This window comes from Moschus berezovskii, chromosome Y (genome assembly GCF_049115385.1).
Source record: "Moschus berezovskii isolate FMDL1 chromosome Y, NW_MosBer_1.0, whole genome shotgun sequence".
Taxonomy (NCBI): domain Eukaryota; kingdom Metazoa; phylum Chordata; class Mammalia; order Artiodactyla; family Moschidae; genus Moschus; species Moschus berezovskii.
The window spans coordinates 6,748,650-6,765,767 of NC_142489.1; the positions used below are offsets into that span (position 1 = coordinate 6,748,650).

The window sequence follows — 17,118 nt, forward strand, 5'->3', positions numbered from 1 at the left end:
AAATAACAGCAGGATCCTCCATGACCCACCTCCCAGAATATTGGAAATGAAAGCAAAAATATACAAATGGGACCTAATTAAAATTAAAAGATTCTGCACAACAAAGGAAACTATAAGCAAGGTGAAAAGACAGCCTTCAGAATGGGAGAAAATCATAGCAAATGAAATTACTGGCAAAAATTAATCTCTAAAATATATAAGCAACACCTGCAGCTCAATTCCAGAAAAATAAATGACCCAATCAAAAAATGGGCCAAAGAACTAAACAGACATTTCTCCCAAGAAGACATACAGGTGGCTAACAAACACATGAAAAATAGTCAACATCTGTAATAATCAGAGAAATGCAAATCAAAACCACAATGAAATACCATTTCACACCAGGCAGAATGGCTGCTATCCAAAAGTCTGCAAGCAATAAATGCTGGAGAGAGTGTGGAGAGAAGGGACCCTCTTACACTGTTGGTGGGAATGCAAACTAGTACAGCCACTATGGAGAACAGTGTGGAAATTCCTCAAAAAACTGGAAATAGAACTGCCATATGATCCAACATTCGCATTCCTGGGCATACACACTGAGGAAACCAGAATTGAAAGAGACACGTGTACCCCAATGTTCATCGCAGCACTGTTTATAACAGTCAGGACATGGAAGCAACCTAGATGTCCATCTGCAGACGAATGGATAAGAAAGCTTTGGTACATATACACAATGGAATATTACTCAGCCATTAAAAAGAATGCATTTGAATCAGTTCTAATGAGGTAGATGAAACTAGAGCCTATTATACAGAGTGAAGTAAACCTGAAAGAAAAACATCAACACAGTATACTAATGCATATATATGGAATTTAGAAAGATGGAAATGGCAACCCTGTATACAAGACAGCAATAGAGACACAGATGTATAGAACAGTCTTTGGGACTCTGTGGGAGAGAGCGAGGGTGGGATGATTTGGGAGAATGGCATTGAAACATGTATATTATCATATGTGAAACGAATCACCAGTTCAGGGTTGATGCATGTTACAGGATGCTCGGGGCTGGTGTGCGGGGATGACCCAGAGGAAGCATAAGGGAAAGAGTGAGGTGGGAGAGGGGTTCAAGAAGGGGAACTCATGTACACCCAGGGCAGATTCATGTCAATGTATGGCAGAAGCAACCAATATAATATTGTAACATAATTAGCCTTCAATAAAAAAATAAAGGGAATAAATTACCACACACATTCCGAAGGCTGGTCCATCCTGGGATGTTCTTCAAGACTGAAAATACTTTTTACTTTACTTCCACACTGACTCTCACGCGCTATTCTGCCTTTTACTTTAGTTTGTCATCACTGGTCTCCCTCTGGCTCTATAAAAGAACCTGGCCTTCAGACCCTGACACGATGGTTACTTCGAGACATTCGTCTACCATCTTCTCAGCCGACTGTCCAAAGTAATTCCTATTCCTTGCCTCCCCACCACCTTTATTGAATTCACTGGTCTGTCAGTAGGACAACTAGAGAGTCCATGTGCCATGACTAAATACCCCAGCTATGATGAAACAAAGATTTTACGTGCAGCAACTGAGACCTGATAAAGACAAATAAATTAATGCATAAATAAATAAATCTAATACTATATATTTGTAATAAAAGTCATATACACAATTACTTTCTTAAAAATAGTAGGCTTGTGTTTTGTTGGTTCAACTTTAGACTCTAACTGCATTGCAACATTGACCATGTATCCTTGAGGCAACCTGGAATTTTGAGTGGCCAAGTTCAATAGGCCTCCTAGCACTGTTTAGTTAGGAGTTGCACAATCTAAAATGTAAAAACAGTGGTTACAGAAAGGAAAATTTAAAAAAAGAAAAAACAGAAAAGTAAAGCAAAATTAATAACCTGTTGTTAGAGGCTTCTCAGTTACAAAAACATGAATAAATTTGAGGAGAAAACAGGAAGATGTACCAATCAGTACTTAGCATTATTTGGACGCAGTTATAGCAGTAAACTTTTTGTAAGATGGTTCTGGATTTATTTATTATTCTATTGCCTACATTTTCACCAATATTAAAGAGAGTTGGGATGAAAGGGCATACAAGATCTTTCCGGACAAAGCAATAGGATTTTTTTTTATCAGTTTCCTTAAGAATGAAATCTTATTTCTTTTCAATTCTATCTTTTAATTGGTGGAGAATGTTTTACAATGTTCTCTGGGCTCCTGCCATACAACATTGGAAATCAGCCGTAATTATTCATTAATCACCCCCTTTTTGAGCCCCCTCCCCTCACCGCATCTCACCCCTCTAGGTCACCACAGAGCGCCTCTCTGGGCTCCCTGTTTCACCAAATTCTCATCAGCTACATTTCGTTTGCAGGGAAGAAACAGAGAGGAAGATATAGAGAACAGAGTGTGAGCACAGGGAGGGAAGAAGAGTGCTGAGACCAGTGGAAACCAACACGATTACTGCAACTGTCGCAAGAATCTCTGAGAAGAACTGTGTCTAATCTCCCCTTGATTGGCAGTTAGAAAGACTTCTTAAGATGGGATGGGCCTAGGATACATTCCCAGGGGACACACGTTGGTAAGAGTCCAAAAGGAAACCCTGGGAATGCTGGCGGTACAAAATAAAGATGGAAGGGTGATGATGGGTTGATAAGGGGTGTTAGCTGGGATCACAGGACCACTCAAATTTATCCGAGTCAGGGACTTCTCTGGTGGCCCAGTGGTTAGGATCCTGTCCTTCCCCTGCACAGAGTATAGGGTTCATAAGGGTTTCATCCTTGTGGGAGAACTAAGAACCTGCATGCTGCATGGGGTAGCCTAGATAAAGAAACAGACAAAAAGAAAAAGAAAATGAATATCTGGGTCAAAAACCAAAGAGAGGAAACGGTTTCAGGATATTCAGAGATATGAAACCTTCAATCACGCAGACTTTCCAGCTGAAAATATGACACGGTAATATACAGAGGAATGCATGAACAATGGAGATAACATGACTTTGCAACTGAAAGAAAAGAGAGTAAAAGGAGAAAATATAGATACTATTTTCGGTCCATGTGAACATGAAGGGAAGTGATCCTCTGAGGATGTGCGCTGAGGACACCCTTGAGACGACAAACTCTCCTCAAAGGTCTGAATTCAATCGAAGTGAATGAATCTGATCTCCAATCAGTCCCAGGAGCAGACAGCACTGGGTCAGTTCTCACTTCGTTGACTCAGGAAATCTGAATCTCATGTCTTCTTTTCTGTACTCAGAAAAAAATAAATCTTTCAAATTATTTATTTGACAAAAAAAACAGTGAATAAAGATGAAAATAAGTAAATTTTGATTTAAAAGAAAGATGAACAAAATGACTCACTGTTTCTGGGATCTTGAGTTAGGAAATTTGTTTTTTCCATTAAAAATTCTTAAACTTTCAAGAACTGTTGTCCAGCCTTTTTTGCTCACTGGGAGAAACAACTGAGTTGGTGAGTAAATATTATATTAAGGATTAAATGGGTAAAACGGAGTCTGGACAGAAATCACTGAAAATAAACTACTGATATGCCTTCTTCAGATGACTTTAAGCACTGCATTACCAGATCGACTTCTTACTACCTAGGAGGAAAAAAGCCCACATTGGGGCAGGAGAAGTTGACAAATACTCTGTGCTGACCTGCTCCCCACCTCAGAATAATAGGATTTTTTCCAAGGGTCTCTTTGGAAATAGTGTTTACTTGACCAAACCACACAGTCAATCTTTACTTTTAGAAAATAAATCTTACACCATCTCCTCCATATTAAAAGAACCATGCAGAAGTGAGGGATATGTACCTTGGACAGCTCATCTCATTTTGGATCTCTTGATAAGCAGGAAAATAAATAATTGTCCTCTTGCAATATTGGACGTACTGCAGTTTCTCACTTTAAAGGTCAAATGCCCACATCCACATATGCTTCTCTTAAAACAAATATCATTATTAAAATGACAGAATGCCAGAAAATTATATCTCTGCCAACCAGGATACTGAAGTTGCCGTCTGTTTTAACTATGGTCATAAGAGAAACAACCATTGGTTAACGATGTATCACGCAAACAGATGCAGGCTATAAAAGTGGCAGCACTTTTGCATCCTCTCCAACCACTGGGACACCCTCAGCTTCTAGAGCAGAAGGGCCACGAGACTCAACAAGATGAAGGCTCTGCTGTTCAGTCTTGTCCTTGGACTGCTTGTTGCCAGTCAAGGTGAAGCTCAGACAGACGCCTCACAGGTACCAGGGCATTTGAACGGTGGTCCAAGCTTGGGAGGAGTTCTTAGCGTGTATCCATGTGAGTGTCCTTTTCGAGGTTTGGTCATGTGGACTGCTAAGTCTCGCCATCTCCCTGCAACTGAAAGTTGCTCCATTCACTGGCTCTATGCCTGCTGTTTGTGATGTCTGTATCATCTCTACCATCCATTCATCGGCTCTCATGTATGTTCACTACTCTTGTAAAACCGAAGGATGATCTCTCAGCTGTTGGATTGGGTCTCTTGCATTTGACAACATACCTCAAGCTATCTCAGTAATACCTCAATTATTTCCTTTATCTGACATGAGTTTTCACGTGATTTTATACCTAGGGCTGTGTTCATAAAGATAGGTGACTTCTGCTAAACGCAAACGCAGGAAATCTCCTGAGGGATGATGTTGAGCAGAATTTACAGAGATGGACTAGGATTTCTGAAGGGAATTTTGCTTTTAGTTTACAGGAAGATGGTTAACCCAATACACATCAGCCAGTAACAAAGAGAAGATCACCGAGGGGGGGCCATTCCACGCTTTCATGCGTTACATTGAGCTTGATGAAGAAAATGGAACAATACTGATGCACTTTTATGTCAAGTAAGTAAAAGTCACTCAAAAGGAAAACACCGCTAATCTCTGGCCTGAGGGAGGGTGTCTCCTCCCCATCTGCAGGCAGCTCTCAGGGTGATGTTGAGAGGAAGACGCCCTGAGCTGTGGGGCTGAGCTGGGATACTGAGAGAGGGGGAGGGCATTTCACTGTGAGCACCAGGGATTGTTCCGGAAAGTCTGTGGATTGGGGGAACCAGAAGCTTCACTGTCATCAACTCATTACAGTAAAGAGGGACACAGCCGAGGGAAGAGGCTCATGTCCTGGAACCCACAGTCCCCACCAGGCGCTTGACCCTTCCTGCAGATTTTGTAAGAGACGGTTCCCACTGAGCCCAGAAGTGAGAGCAGGGGGAGAGCACACAGTGAGCTCTGCCCTCGGGGCTTCCTCACGGGAGGTTTCAACATTACTGAGTTTCCCAAAGTCGTCAGAGCCCCTAGTGACTTTCCCAAGTCCTTTCCCTGGCGCTTCCATTGCACGTGACAGCAGTTCGATCACTGTGTCGGGAAGATCCCCTGGAGAAGGAAATGGTGACCCACTTCAGTATTCTTGCCTGGAGAGTCCCATGAACAGAGATGCCTGCTGGGCGATAGTCCAAGGGTTCTCAATAGGTCAGACAGGACTGAGCAACCAAGCACACACACACACAGATCCAAGTACCATTCATGGAATGTCCACTAGACTGCAGATGGTTTCCTAGGAACATGCAAAGTATGGCAGAAATCAACACGTTTGTTCAGCAATTATCTCCCACCCCACAACACCCGAAAAAAACCAGAACATGTAAACTCAGTTATATATTGTGAGGAATAAAAGTATTAAGAACAAAAACAACTAAATATTTTATGCTTGGAGATATTGCTTTATAAATATATATCACCGATTATGTATAATACATAACCATATGTTTCATAACATCAGTTCATTCCCTCAGTCATGTCTCTCTCTTTGCGACCCCATGAAATGCAGCAAGCCAGGCCTCCCTGTCCATCAACAACTCCCAGACTTCACTCAAACTCATGTCCATTGAGACGGTAATGCCATCCAACCATCTCATCCTCTGTCGTCCCATTCACCTCTTGCCCTCAATCTTTCCCAGCATCAGGGTTTTTTCCAAGGAGTCAGTCCTTTACATCAGGTGGCCAGAGTATTGGACTTTCAGCTTAGCATCAGCCTTTCCAATGAATATTCAGGACTGATTTCTTTAGGATGAACTAGTTGGATCTCCTTGCAGTTCAAGGGACTCTCAAGAATCTTCTCCAATACCACAGTTCAAAAGCATCTATTTTTTTTGTGCTCAGCTTTTTTTTACAGTCCAAGCCTCACATCCATACATGACAACTGGAAAAACCATAGCCTTGACTAGATAGACCTTTGTTGGTAAAGTAATGTCTCTGCTTTTTAATTTGCCGTCTTGATTGGTCATAACTTTCTTCCAAGGAGTAAGTGTCTTTTAATTTCATGTCTGCAATCAGCATCTGCAGTGATTTTGGAGCCCCCAAAAATAAAGTCTGACACTGTTTCCACTGCTTCCCCATCTATTTCCCATGAAGTGATGGGACCGGATGCCAGGATCTTAGTTTTCGGAATGTGGAGTTTCAAGCCAACTTTTCCACTCTCCTCTTTCACTTTCATCACGAGGCTCTCTAGTTCTTGTTTATTTTTGCCATTAGGGTGGTGTCAACTGCACCTCTGTGGTTATTAATATTTTTCCTGGCAATCTTGATTCCAGCTTACACTTCTGCCAGCCCAGTGTTTCTCATGATGTACTCTGCATATAAGTTAAATAATCAGGGTTATATATACAGCCTTGACAAACTGATTTTCCTATTTGGAACCAGTCTGTTGTTCCATGTACAGTTCTAATTGTTGCTTCCTGACCAGCATATACGTTTCTCAAGAGGGAGGTCAGGTGGTCTGGTATTTCCATCTCTTTAAGAATTTTCCACAGCTTATTGTGATTCACACAGTCAAAGGCTTTGGCATAGTCAGTAAACTCGAAATAGATGGTTTTATGGAACTCTTTTGCTCTTTTGATGATTCAACAGATGTTGTCAATTTGATCTCTCCTTCCTCTGCCTTTTCTAAAACCTTCTGGAACATCTGGAAGTTCACGGTTCATGACTTGTTGAAGTCTGTCTTGGAGAATTTTGAGCATTACTTTGCTAGTGTGTGAGATGAGTTCAATTGTTTGGTAGTTTGAGCATTCCTTGCTATTCCCTTCCTTTGGCATTGGGATGAAAGCTGGCATTTTCCTGTCCTGTGGCCACTGCTGAGTTGTCCAAATTTATTGCCATATTGAGTGCAGCACTTTCATAGCATCATCGTTTAGTATTTGAGATAGCTCAACTGGAATTGCATCACTTCCACTAGCTTTGTTCACATTGATGCTTACGTGGGCCATCTTCACTTCACATTCCTGGATGTCTGGCTCCTGGTCAGCGATCACACCATCATGATATCTGGGCCGAAAATGTCTTTTTTGTATAGTTTTCTGTGTATTCTTGCCACCTATTCTTAATATCTTCTGCTTCTGTTCGGTCCATTTCTGTCTTTATTGTGCCCATCTTTGCATGGGATGTTCCCTTAGTATCTCTACTTTTCTTGAAGAGATCACTAGTCTTTCGCATTATATGATTTTCCTCTATTTCTTTGCACTGACCACTGAGGAAGGCTTTCTTATCTCTCCCTGCTATTCTTTGGAACTCTGCATGCAAATGGGTATATCTGTCTTTTTCTCCTTTGATTTTTGCTTCTCTTCTTTTCACAGCTATTTGTAAGGCCCTTCAGACAGCCATTTTGCTTTTATTCATTTCTTTACCTTGGGGATGATCTTGCTCCCTGTCTCCCATGCAATGTCACGAACCTCCGTCCATACTTCATCAGGGACTCTGTGTATCAGATCTAGTCCCTGAAATCTATTTCTCACTTCCACTGTTTAATCATAAGACATTTGATTTAGGTCATATCTGAATGGTCTAATGGTTTTCCCTACTTTCTTCAATTTAAGTCAGAATTTGGGAATATGGAGTTCATGATCTGAGCCACAGTCAGCTCCTGGTCTTCTTTTGCCGGACTGTATACAGCTTCTCCATCTTTGGCTGAAAGAACATAATCTATCTGATCTCAGTGTTGGCCATCTGGTGATGTCCATATGTAGAGTCTTCTCTTGTGCTGTAGGAAGAGGCTGTTTGCTATAACCAGTTCGTTCTCTTCTCAAAGCTTATTAGCATTTGCCCTGCTTCATTCTGTACTCCAAGGTCAAATGTGCTTGTTACTCCAGGTGTTTCTTGACTTCCAACTTTTCCATTCCAGTCCCCTATAATGAAAAGGACTTCTTTTTAGAATTCTAGTTCTAAAACATCTTATAGGTCCTCATAGAGCCATTCTATTTCAGCTTCTTCAATGTTACTGGTTGAGGCATAGAGTTGGATTACCGTACTGTTGATTGGCTTGCCTTGGAAATGAACAGAGATCATTCTGTCGTTTTTGAGATTGCATCAAAGTTCTGAATTCCAGACTCTTTTTTTGACCGTGACGGCTACTCCATCTCTTCTAAGGGATTCCTGCCCACAGTGGTAGGTTTAATGTTCATCTGAGTTAATATTCACCCATTCCAGTCCATTTTAGTTCACTGATTCCTAGAGTGTCCATGTTCACTCTTGCCATCTCGTTTGACCACTTGCAATTTGTCTTGATTCATGCAACTAACAGTCTAGGTTCCTATGTAATATTGCTCTTTACAGCATCGGACCTTACTTCTATCACCAGTAACATCCCCAAATGGGCGTTGTTTTTGCCGTCCCTTCATTCTTTCTAGACTTCTTTCTCTACCTATCTCCAGTAGCATACTGTGCACCTGCCGACCTAGGGAGTTCACCTTCCAGTGTCCTATTTTTTGCATTTTCATACTGTCCTTTTCTTTACTCATCATTAAATGTCTACGCCTAGAGCCAGAGGTAAGAACAGATCAGCATATTGCAAACGTTTTGGCTCTTCACGTGAGAAAATTATGCAGTCTGAATCATCTTCCCCACCTTCCTCTCACAGCACAAAATTTAAAACAGTTATCAGTGTCTGCATATGCAAGGAATCACGTTTTCCAAGCCAAATGAAAGGAGTTTCTCTGCTCAGATAAAATGTTGTGCATTTGCAGTTATGTTGGATAATTGCTGTGTTCCCACTTTGTGGTTGTTTTTCAGTGAGTTCATTGCATTTCAATTCTCTAATGACTAAGAGGGCTTCCCTGATAGCTGAGGTGGTAAAGAATCTGCCTGCAGTGCAGGAGACCCTGGTTCAATTCCTGGGTCAGGAAGATGCACTGGAAAAAGGATAGGCTACAACTCCCGTATTCTGGCCTGGAGAATTCCATGGAATCTATAGTCCATGGGGTCGCAAATAGGTAACATGACTGAGTGACTTGCACTTTCACTTTCAATGAATAAGAACACTCACCACACTTCACTGTGGGCATTCTTTTCCAAGGTGTCTGTTCAAAAATTAATCCAGTCCCTGTAGAGTTATTTCCCTTTTAGTATTTGTTTCATGAAAATTCTTTAAATGGGCCAAATACACCTTTTTCACATACATGTAGAGAGGACATATGTGAAGCCACGTACTCCTGTTATAGAGGTGACAATATATACTTATCATATAGTGTATCCATAAATTTCTTCATGATATCATACAAACACATCGTGTGTACTAAAGTGTTTGCTTGTTAAGTGTCCGTGTGAGTGTGAAATATGTCTGTATACAGACACATGTCGTTCAAGTTTAATCCTCATAAGGTATTGTGATGGAGGAAGAGTGTGTGTTTGGAGAAAATTAAACTTTTTTTAAATTGTGTGATTTGGGGCTCTCATATTGTCTAATGAGGGCTTCCCTGGGGGCTCGTATATTGTGTAAGAAAGCCTGGTGGATTTCATCTTGTCTAATAAGGCCTGGTGACTCTCATATTGTCTAATAAGGGCTTTCCCTGGTGTCTCAGAGGGTAAAGAATCTCCTGTAATGCAGGAGACCCGGATTCGATCTCTGGGTAAGGAAATTCCCATGCAGAAGGAAATGGCAACCCACTCCAGTCTTCTTGCCTGGAATTTCCTACAGACAGAGAAGGAGACTGGTGGGCTACAATCCATGCGTCCGCAGAGAGCCAGACACAACTGAGTAACAAACTCTTTCCCTGTCATTCTCTAATGAATCACTGCCAGGGTTGTGACCATGCTCAAGGTTTGTCTTGATGGCTATGCCTCTCTGTTTTCAGAAACCATATAAAGGAAAAGTTCACTCTTTTACTTTCTTCCTGAAATTCTAGATTTCGCCATGGTTATTGCTTTACACATGACCTGCTTTGTGTCTGTGGTTATCTTTGGAACTACTAGTCAGATTTAGCCGGTAGACAAATCATCCTTGCCGCTTGATATATGCTGGATCTCAGACAACATATTTTGTCTCTTTTGAAGGTCAAATTGTTCACCAGCACTGAGGTGATACCTGACACATATTCTTGGGTGACATACAGAAAGAATCCAAATTTTTATTATGTTAATCAACCAACATGAATATATTTTGTTTTTAAGGAAGAACGGAGAATGCATAGAAAAATATGTCTCAGGCACAAAGGAAGGAAACGTTTATGCTATTGACTGTAAGTATGGAAGTTTCACTGGAAAGACGACGTTCAGGTAGAAATCTTGGTCTCAGCTTTCTTCAGTAACCCCATACACCTGAATTCTACTCCCACTAAAAATCAGAGGTCAGGGACTGGAAAGCCTTCCCTCAACGGAGTGTTACTCAGGGAGAGAAGATCGAGACATCCTAGACTGAGAAGTTAAGTGGGTCTTAGGAAGCATTATAAAACAATGCTAGTGGAGGTGACAGAATTCAAGCTGTGCTCTTTAAAATCCTAAAAAGTGATGCTGTTAAAGGGCTGCAAGCAATGTGTCAGGAACTTTGGAAACCTTGGCAGTGGCCACAGAACTGGAAAAGGTCAGTTTCCATTTCAATCTTCAAGAAGGACCATGACAAACAATGTTCAAACTACCGCACGGCTATGCTCACTTCACATGCGAGCAAGGTTCAGTTCAGTTCAGTTCAGTCCCTCAGTCGTGTCCGACCCTTTGCGACCCCATGAATCACAGTACGCCAGGCCTCCCTGTCCATCACCAACTCCCAGAGTTCACTCAAACTCATGTGCATCGAGTCGGTGATGCCATTCAGCCATCTCATTCTCTGTCGTCCCCTTCTCCTCCCTCCCCCAATCCTTCCCCTCCCTCCCCCAATCCTTCCCAGCATCAGAGGCTTTTCCAGTGAGTGCTCAAGATCCTTCAAGTCAAGATTCAACGGTACATGATCAGACAACTTCCAGAAATATAGGCTTTATTTGGAAAAGGCAGATGAACCCAATCAAATTGTCAACATTCACTGGATCATGGAGAAAGCAAGGCAGTTCCAGAAAAGAAAAAAAAAAAAACAAACAATTTTTTTCCTGCTTCATTGACTATGGTAAAACTTTTCACTTTGTGGATGACAACAAACTGTGGGAAATTCTTCAAGATATGGTAATCCTGGATTGCCTTACCAGGCTTCAGAGAAACCTGTATGTGGATCAGTCAGCAATAGTGAGAACTGGACATGCAAGAACAAATTGGTTCAAAATTTGGAAAATAATACAAGATAGTATATATGGTCACGCGACTTCTATAACATATATACAGAGTACATCATGCTGAGTGTCAGGCTGGATGAATGACCAGCTGGTATCAAGACTGCTGGAAGAAATAGCAACAGCATCAGATATGCAGATGATACAACTTTATGGAAGAGATTGAAGAGGAACTAAGGAGTCTCATGATAAAGGGGCAAGAGGAGACTGAAAAAGCTGGTCTCAAACTCAACATTCAAAACCAGGAAGGTCATGGCCTCCGGTCCCCTCACTTTTTGGCAAATAGAAAGTGCAAGAGTGGACGCAGTGACAGATTTTCTATACTTGGACTCGAAAATCTCTGTGGATTGTGAGTTCAGCCACGTAATTAAAGATAACTGATATTTGGAAAGAAGGCTATGACAACCCAAGAGAGCTTATTAAAATGCAGATACATCACTTTGCCAACAAAGGTCCGTTTAGTCAACAGTATGTTTATTTTTTTTCCCACATTTATGTATGGATTTGAGCGTTGGACCATAAAGAAGGCTGCACACCAAAGAACTGACGCTTTTGAATGGTGGTGCTGGGGAAGACTCTTGAGAATGACTTGGACTGCAAGGAGATCAAACTAGTCCATTCTAAAGGAAACCAGTCCTGAATATTCATTGGAAGGACCGATGCTGAAGCTGACGTCCCAGTACGTTGGCCACCTGATGGAAAGAACTGACTCATTGGAAAAGACCCTTATGCTGGGAAAATTTGAAGGCGGGAGGACAAGGGGATGACAGAGGATTAGATGGTTGGATGGCAGTATCGACTCAAAGTACATGAATTTGAGCAAATTCTGGAAGATCATGGAGGCCAGGGAACTTGGTGCAGTACAGTTCATGGGGTCATGGAGAGTCAGACATGACATAGCGATTTAATATCAACAAAAACAACGTGACTAACCATGAGTGTATAATTTCTATTTTGTAGGAATCTCACAGATAATTTGCAACTGATTTATGAACTGAGATCACGGGGTCTATATTGAGATGGCACATTAGTGCCATTCACTTTTATTTAATTATTTTTAATTTTAATTGGAGGCTAATTACTTTACATTATTGTATTGGTTTTGCCATACATTGACATGAATCTGCTCCGGGTGTACATGTGTTCCCCATCTTGAACCCCTCTCCCACCTCCCTCCCCATCCCATCCCTCTGGTTCATCCCAGTTCACCAGCCCCGAGCATCACTTTTTAAAAACAATCTTATAATATCTGAGTCCATTCAAAGTTAGATGGAGGAACTTGAACTCAAGGAAATCATCGAGAGTTCAACCATAAAGGCAGCTTCTATACAATGCAATGAGCATGGTGGCTAAGCTTTGTATCTCTGAGCTCTTTATAATGATCCTAAATAGCATTATTATTTTCACACAGCCTAAAGGAATCATGTTTGATTATAATTTAAACACATCAATATGTGATCACTACCCTTTCCTAAACGAAGAAGTCACACAGTACATATGCGATAGACACAAATTAGTAAAATTCATGCCTGAAATATTTCCACATACTTTGATGCATAGCTTCTGATATTTGAGGTTTTCAAAATTGTGCTTTCATTTCTCATATTCCCACTATACGGTTTCTTTTGGCCAAATCATGAACGCTTCCACTGTCTTTACTCTTCTCCATTTTTGCAATCCATTTAGGCTTGAATTTTATACAGTGACTTAAGAAGAAAGGCAACAGAAGTGCAAGACTTCTTGGAAGGTCTCTAGGGGGCCAGCCAGTGCAGCCTTCAGGTTTGTTTACAAACAGTGAAGTGAAGCTACCTCAGGCCCAGTTACCAGCAGTGGCCTTGATGGTGACCTGATGCCCTGAAGATAGGTTTGCTCTCACTTTCCTATCACCTTCATTAACATCACAGTCAATTCATTGATGTTGCTATGTCCACCTCGGTAAATCCATGGTGAACCACAAGTGGTCACTGATAATCTGAGGACATTCATAGTCTGAATTAAGCTGTCTCAATGTGAGCAAGGCTGGTGGACTCAGCATGGCCTTGGGAAAATTGCATATTCTTGTCAGGGCTATGAGAGTCTGAAGCTGCTTTGGATACCTTCTTTTATTTTTTTTTATGCACACTGATAATTTTCAGTGGCTCAGACACTGAGCAGTGGTGTATGCAGGCTTCGGGAATACAGATGTGCATTTTTACATTCCATGTTGCTGAGTGATTGCAGGAAGGTGAGATGGAGGCCAGGAGAGAGAGAATGGACATAGAGGGTGTGGCGGTGACACACAGTCGGTCAGAGCTGCTTCTTGTCCAGACACGCGGGCAGGGCAGAGCGGAGGGGCAGCGCTCCAGGTGGGGAAGGAGCTCACCACTAGGAGGTCACTGCCTACCTGTCCCAGCAGGTAAGCTGTCTTCACACCAACAGACACGGCAGGGGGCTGTGTCATACCCCAGTGTGAGGGGCTCAGGAAACACAACACTTAAAGTGCTCAAAAGGTGGCCTGCCTGATGTAGCCACTCAGGAACAGAAGGTGATGAACACAAGGTAGGCTGACATTGGCCAATAGAAACCAATTCCATGGCTGGGGTCACAGCAATACAAATAATTTTTGAACCTGGATTTGATCATATGTGTATGCTGCATAAAACACTCTCGGGGGCTTCCCTGGTGGTCCCGCGGATAAGAATCTGCCAGCCAGGGCAGGAAACATAGGTTCAATCCCTTGTCCAAGAAGATCCCACATGCCGTGGCGGAACTAAGCTCATGAAACACAACTACTGATCCTGCTCTCTAGAACCCCGAACTGTAACTACTGAAGCTCATGCACCCCAGTGCCTATGCTCAGCAACAAGAGAAGCCATTGCAGTGAGAAGTTCGCACACCACAATTAGACTGTACTCCACCGTCACCACAAGTGGACAAAGCCCACGGGCAGCAGGGAAGACTCAGCAAATCAAAAATAATTAATTATAAATGCAGAAAAAGAATCTGTTAGGTTTATCAGTACACACGTTCTATAAAGCATCTTAGGCTTCTCAGAACACACATTCTATAAAGCATCTTAGTAAAAGAGCAAGGAGTGACTGGTTAATTGTAGAAAAAGGTGGGGATGAGGAAAATCATACCTCCTTCTGTTGCCATGGTTAACGGTAGCATTCTGTGCAGCATGAAGTGAGTGGGTCCATACACGATGGACGTTCTTCATACTCACCGTGTGCCACAATAATCTAACTAACAACAAGTTAAGGTGGGGCTGTTTGTATCTTTTCTCTCTCTCACAGACGCAGGTCACAATGAATTTCAACTCCTTAGTGGGGACGAGAACACGCTCTTAGTGTATGTTGTCAACGTGGATGGACATGGCAAGGAGACAGAATTGGTGGGATTATTTGGTAGGTATGATATACTAAAATTCCCATAACCATTGTCATGTAACACATACACTGTCAGGACTTTCATTGAGAATATAAGGAGGTGCTGACAGCATTCCGTATTCAGGACGCAAGGCCTGTGTGTTTATGCTCACCAAATTAAGGATCCTGGAAGGTAATCTACCAAGAAACAGGAGGCCATAGGGTGCAGAATATCACATCATCAGGCATTTCACAATGATTCCTATGTGTTCAAATCTTAAAAAATGAAGTTTTCCTACAATATTTTATTTTACATATGTCAACATATTTCAAGCCATGTCTGTAATGAAGCTGACTTTATTTCATGTTTAAATTTTTATTTATTTTTTACTTGAAGGATAACTTCTTTATAGATTGTACTGTTTTCTGCCAAATACCAACATGAATCAGCCATAGGTTTAAATATGTTTGTGTGAATGTTGCTCAGTCATGACTGACTCTTTGTGACCCCATGGACTATAAAGTCCATAGAATTCATCAGGCCAGAATACTGGAATGGGGAGCCTTTCCCTTTTCCAGGGTAACTTCCCAACCCACAGATCAAGACCAAGGCACCACATTTCAGGAGAATTCTTTACTAGCAGAGTCACAGGGTAGTCAATAGGTATATATATATATGTCCCTTCCCTTTTGAAACTGCCTCCCATCTCCCTCCCACCCCTCTAGGTTGATATAGAGCCTGTGTTTGAGTTCCCTGAGACATACAGCAAATTCCCATTGGCTACCTATTTTACATATGGTCATGTCAGTTTGCATGATTCTCTCTCCATACATCTCACCATCTCCTCCCCTCTCCCCATGCACATACGTCTCTTCTCTATGACTGATTTCCCACTGATGCCCTGCAAATAAGTTCATTATCAGTACCATTTTTCTAGATTCCGTACATATGCAGATTCCATATGTATGTGTAAGTATACAATATCAGTTTTCTGATGCACTGTAAGCCTTGGAACAGACATTTGTAAGAAATATCTTGGTCCTGTTCCATGTTTCAAATGCATTGTTCTTATGAACACTGATATCCCCTCAAGTAATTGCACAGGAGCACTAAGAGGTGTGTGTGCCATGCGGACAACAGGTGTCTATTTCAGAAAAGGTTGCTGGGTAGAATGGTAGGTTCACGAAAGAGTCAATCACCCCCCGTTATTACGTGAGATCAGGGGAATATGTCCGTGCAAGGGGAGAAAGGTGGTTCCTACTAAGCTTGGTGTACAAACAGATATAAGAGGCAGGTACATATGCGAGGAAGGTGAGAGAAGCATGTAGGTTCCATATTAGGATGGACTCAACCCCAAATTCATGAAGATCCTTGCAGGTCTCTGTGGCCCAGCTCCTGATGTTGAAGAGTAGGGTGTCCTACTCACCAAATTGGACTGGGGTCAATTCTTAAGACAGAAAGCACACGTTTGTGTCGTGGGAACCATTGAAAGCTCTTAGATTCTACAAGTGAACATCACGTTCCATTTCTTCTTCTGTAGATTCAGAAATTTCCGTGGGTTCCCAGGGGTCGACAATTCTGTTTTTTGCTCGGTGATTTTACAGGCAAAGGAAATAATGTAGACTCGAAATACAAAGAGAAGTTCGACAACACGGTGAGAGAAAAGGGGATTCCAGAAGAAAATGTCCTGAACTTAATCGACATTGGTAAAGGAATTATACTTTTTCCCCTGCCCATACCATTCACCTGGTGTGTATAAACCAGAAAACAAGTCAACTTATTCAAAATGTCTTCTTCCACATTTAGTCTCTTTTAAGATCCTTTATTACAAGAAAGGAAGGAAGGAAGAAAACTTGGAAATGCTGGGGAATGTTAGTAATCGGTGGCTCTTTCATTTCTCCCATTTTGTTTTTCCCTAGATAACTGTCCAGAGGAGTGAAGAAAAAGTGACTCTGACACTCTTGTAAGTAAACACAGTCCATTAATAATGCTGCTCCTTCCAGATGAAGCAATAAGGTAACACTGTTATTTCATATGTGTGAAGTGTTTATTCCACCACTTTAAATGTATCACTAAAGAATTTTTTGTTCCATAATGTCCCTGCTCTTGAGCCATATTATTGCAAACACTTTGATTAATTAATACCAAGCAGCTGTGATGAGAGAGTCTTATCCTGCAGAAATCTTGAAGACCAGAGTCATTTGACAGAAGCAGGAATCCCCATGAGTTGGTGGAAATTAT

At 41.7% G+C, this 17,118-nt stretch overlaps 1 protein-coding gene across 1 annotated transcript; it reads left to right on the forward strand.

Moving 5' to 3' along the window:
- Positions 1-4,165: 4,165 nt before the first annotated feature.
- LOC148773033 (odorant-binding protein-like) lies at positions 4,166-16,816 on the forward strand. Its single transcript, XM_088834384.1, has 6 exons — positions 4,166-4,243; positions 4,716-4,855; positions 10,445-10,512; positions 14,805-14,915; positions 16,482-16,583; positions 16,797-16,816. The coding sequence occupies exons 1-6, from the start codon at positions 4,166-4,168 to the stop codon at positions 16,814-16,816; spliced, it is 519 nt and encodes a 172-aa protein (XP_088690510.1).
- The last annotated feature ends 302 nt before the right edge of the window (positions 16,817-17,118 follow it).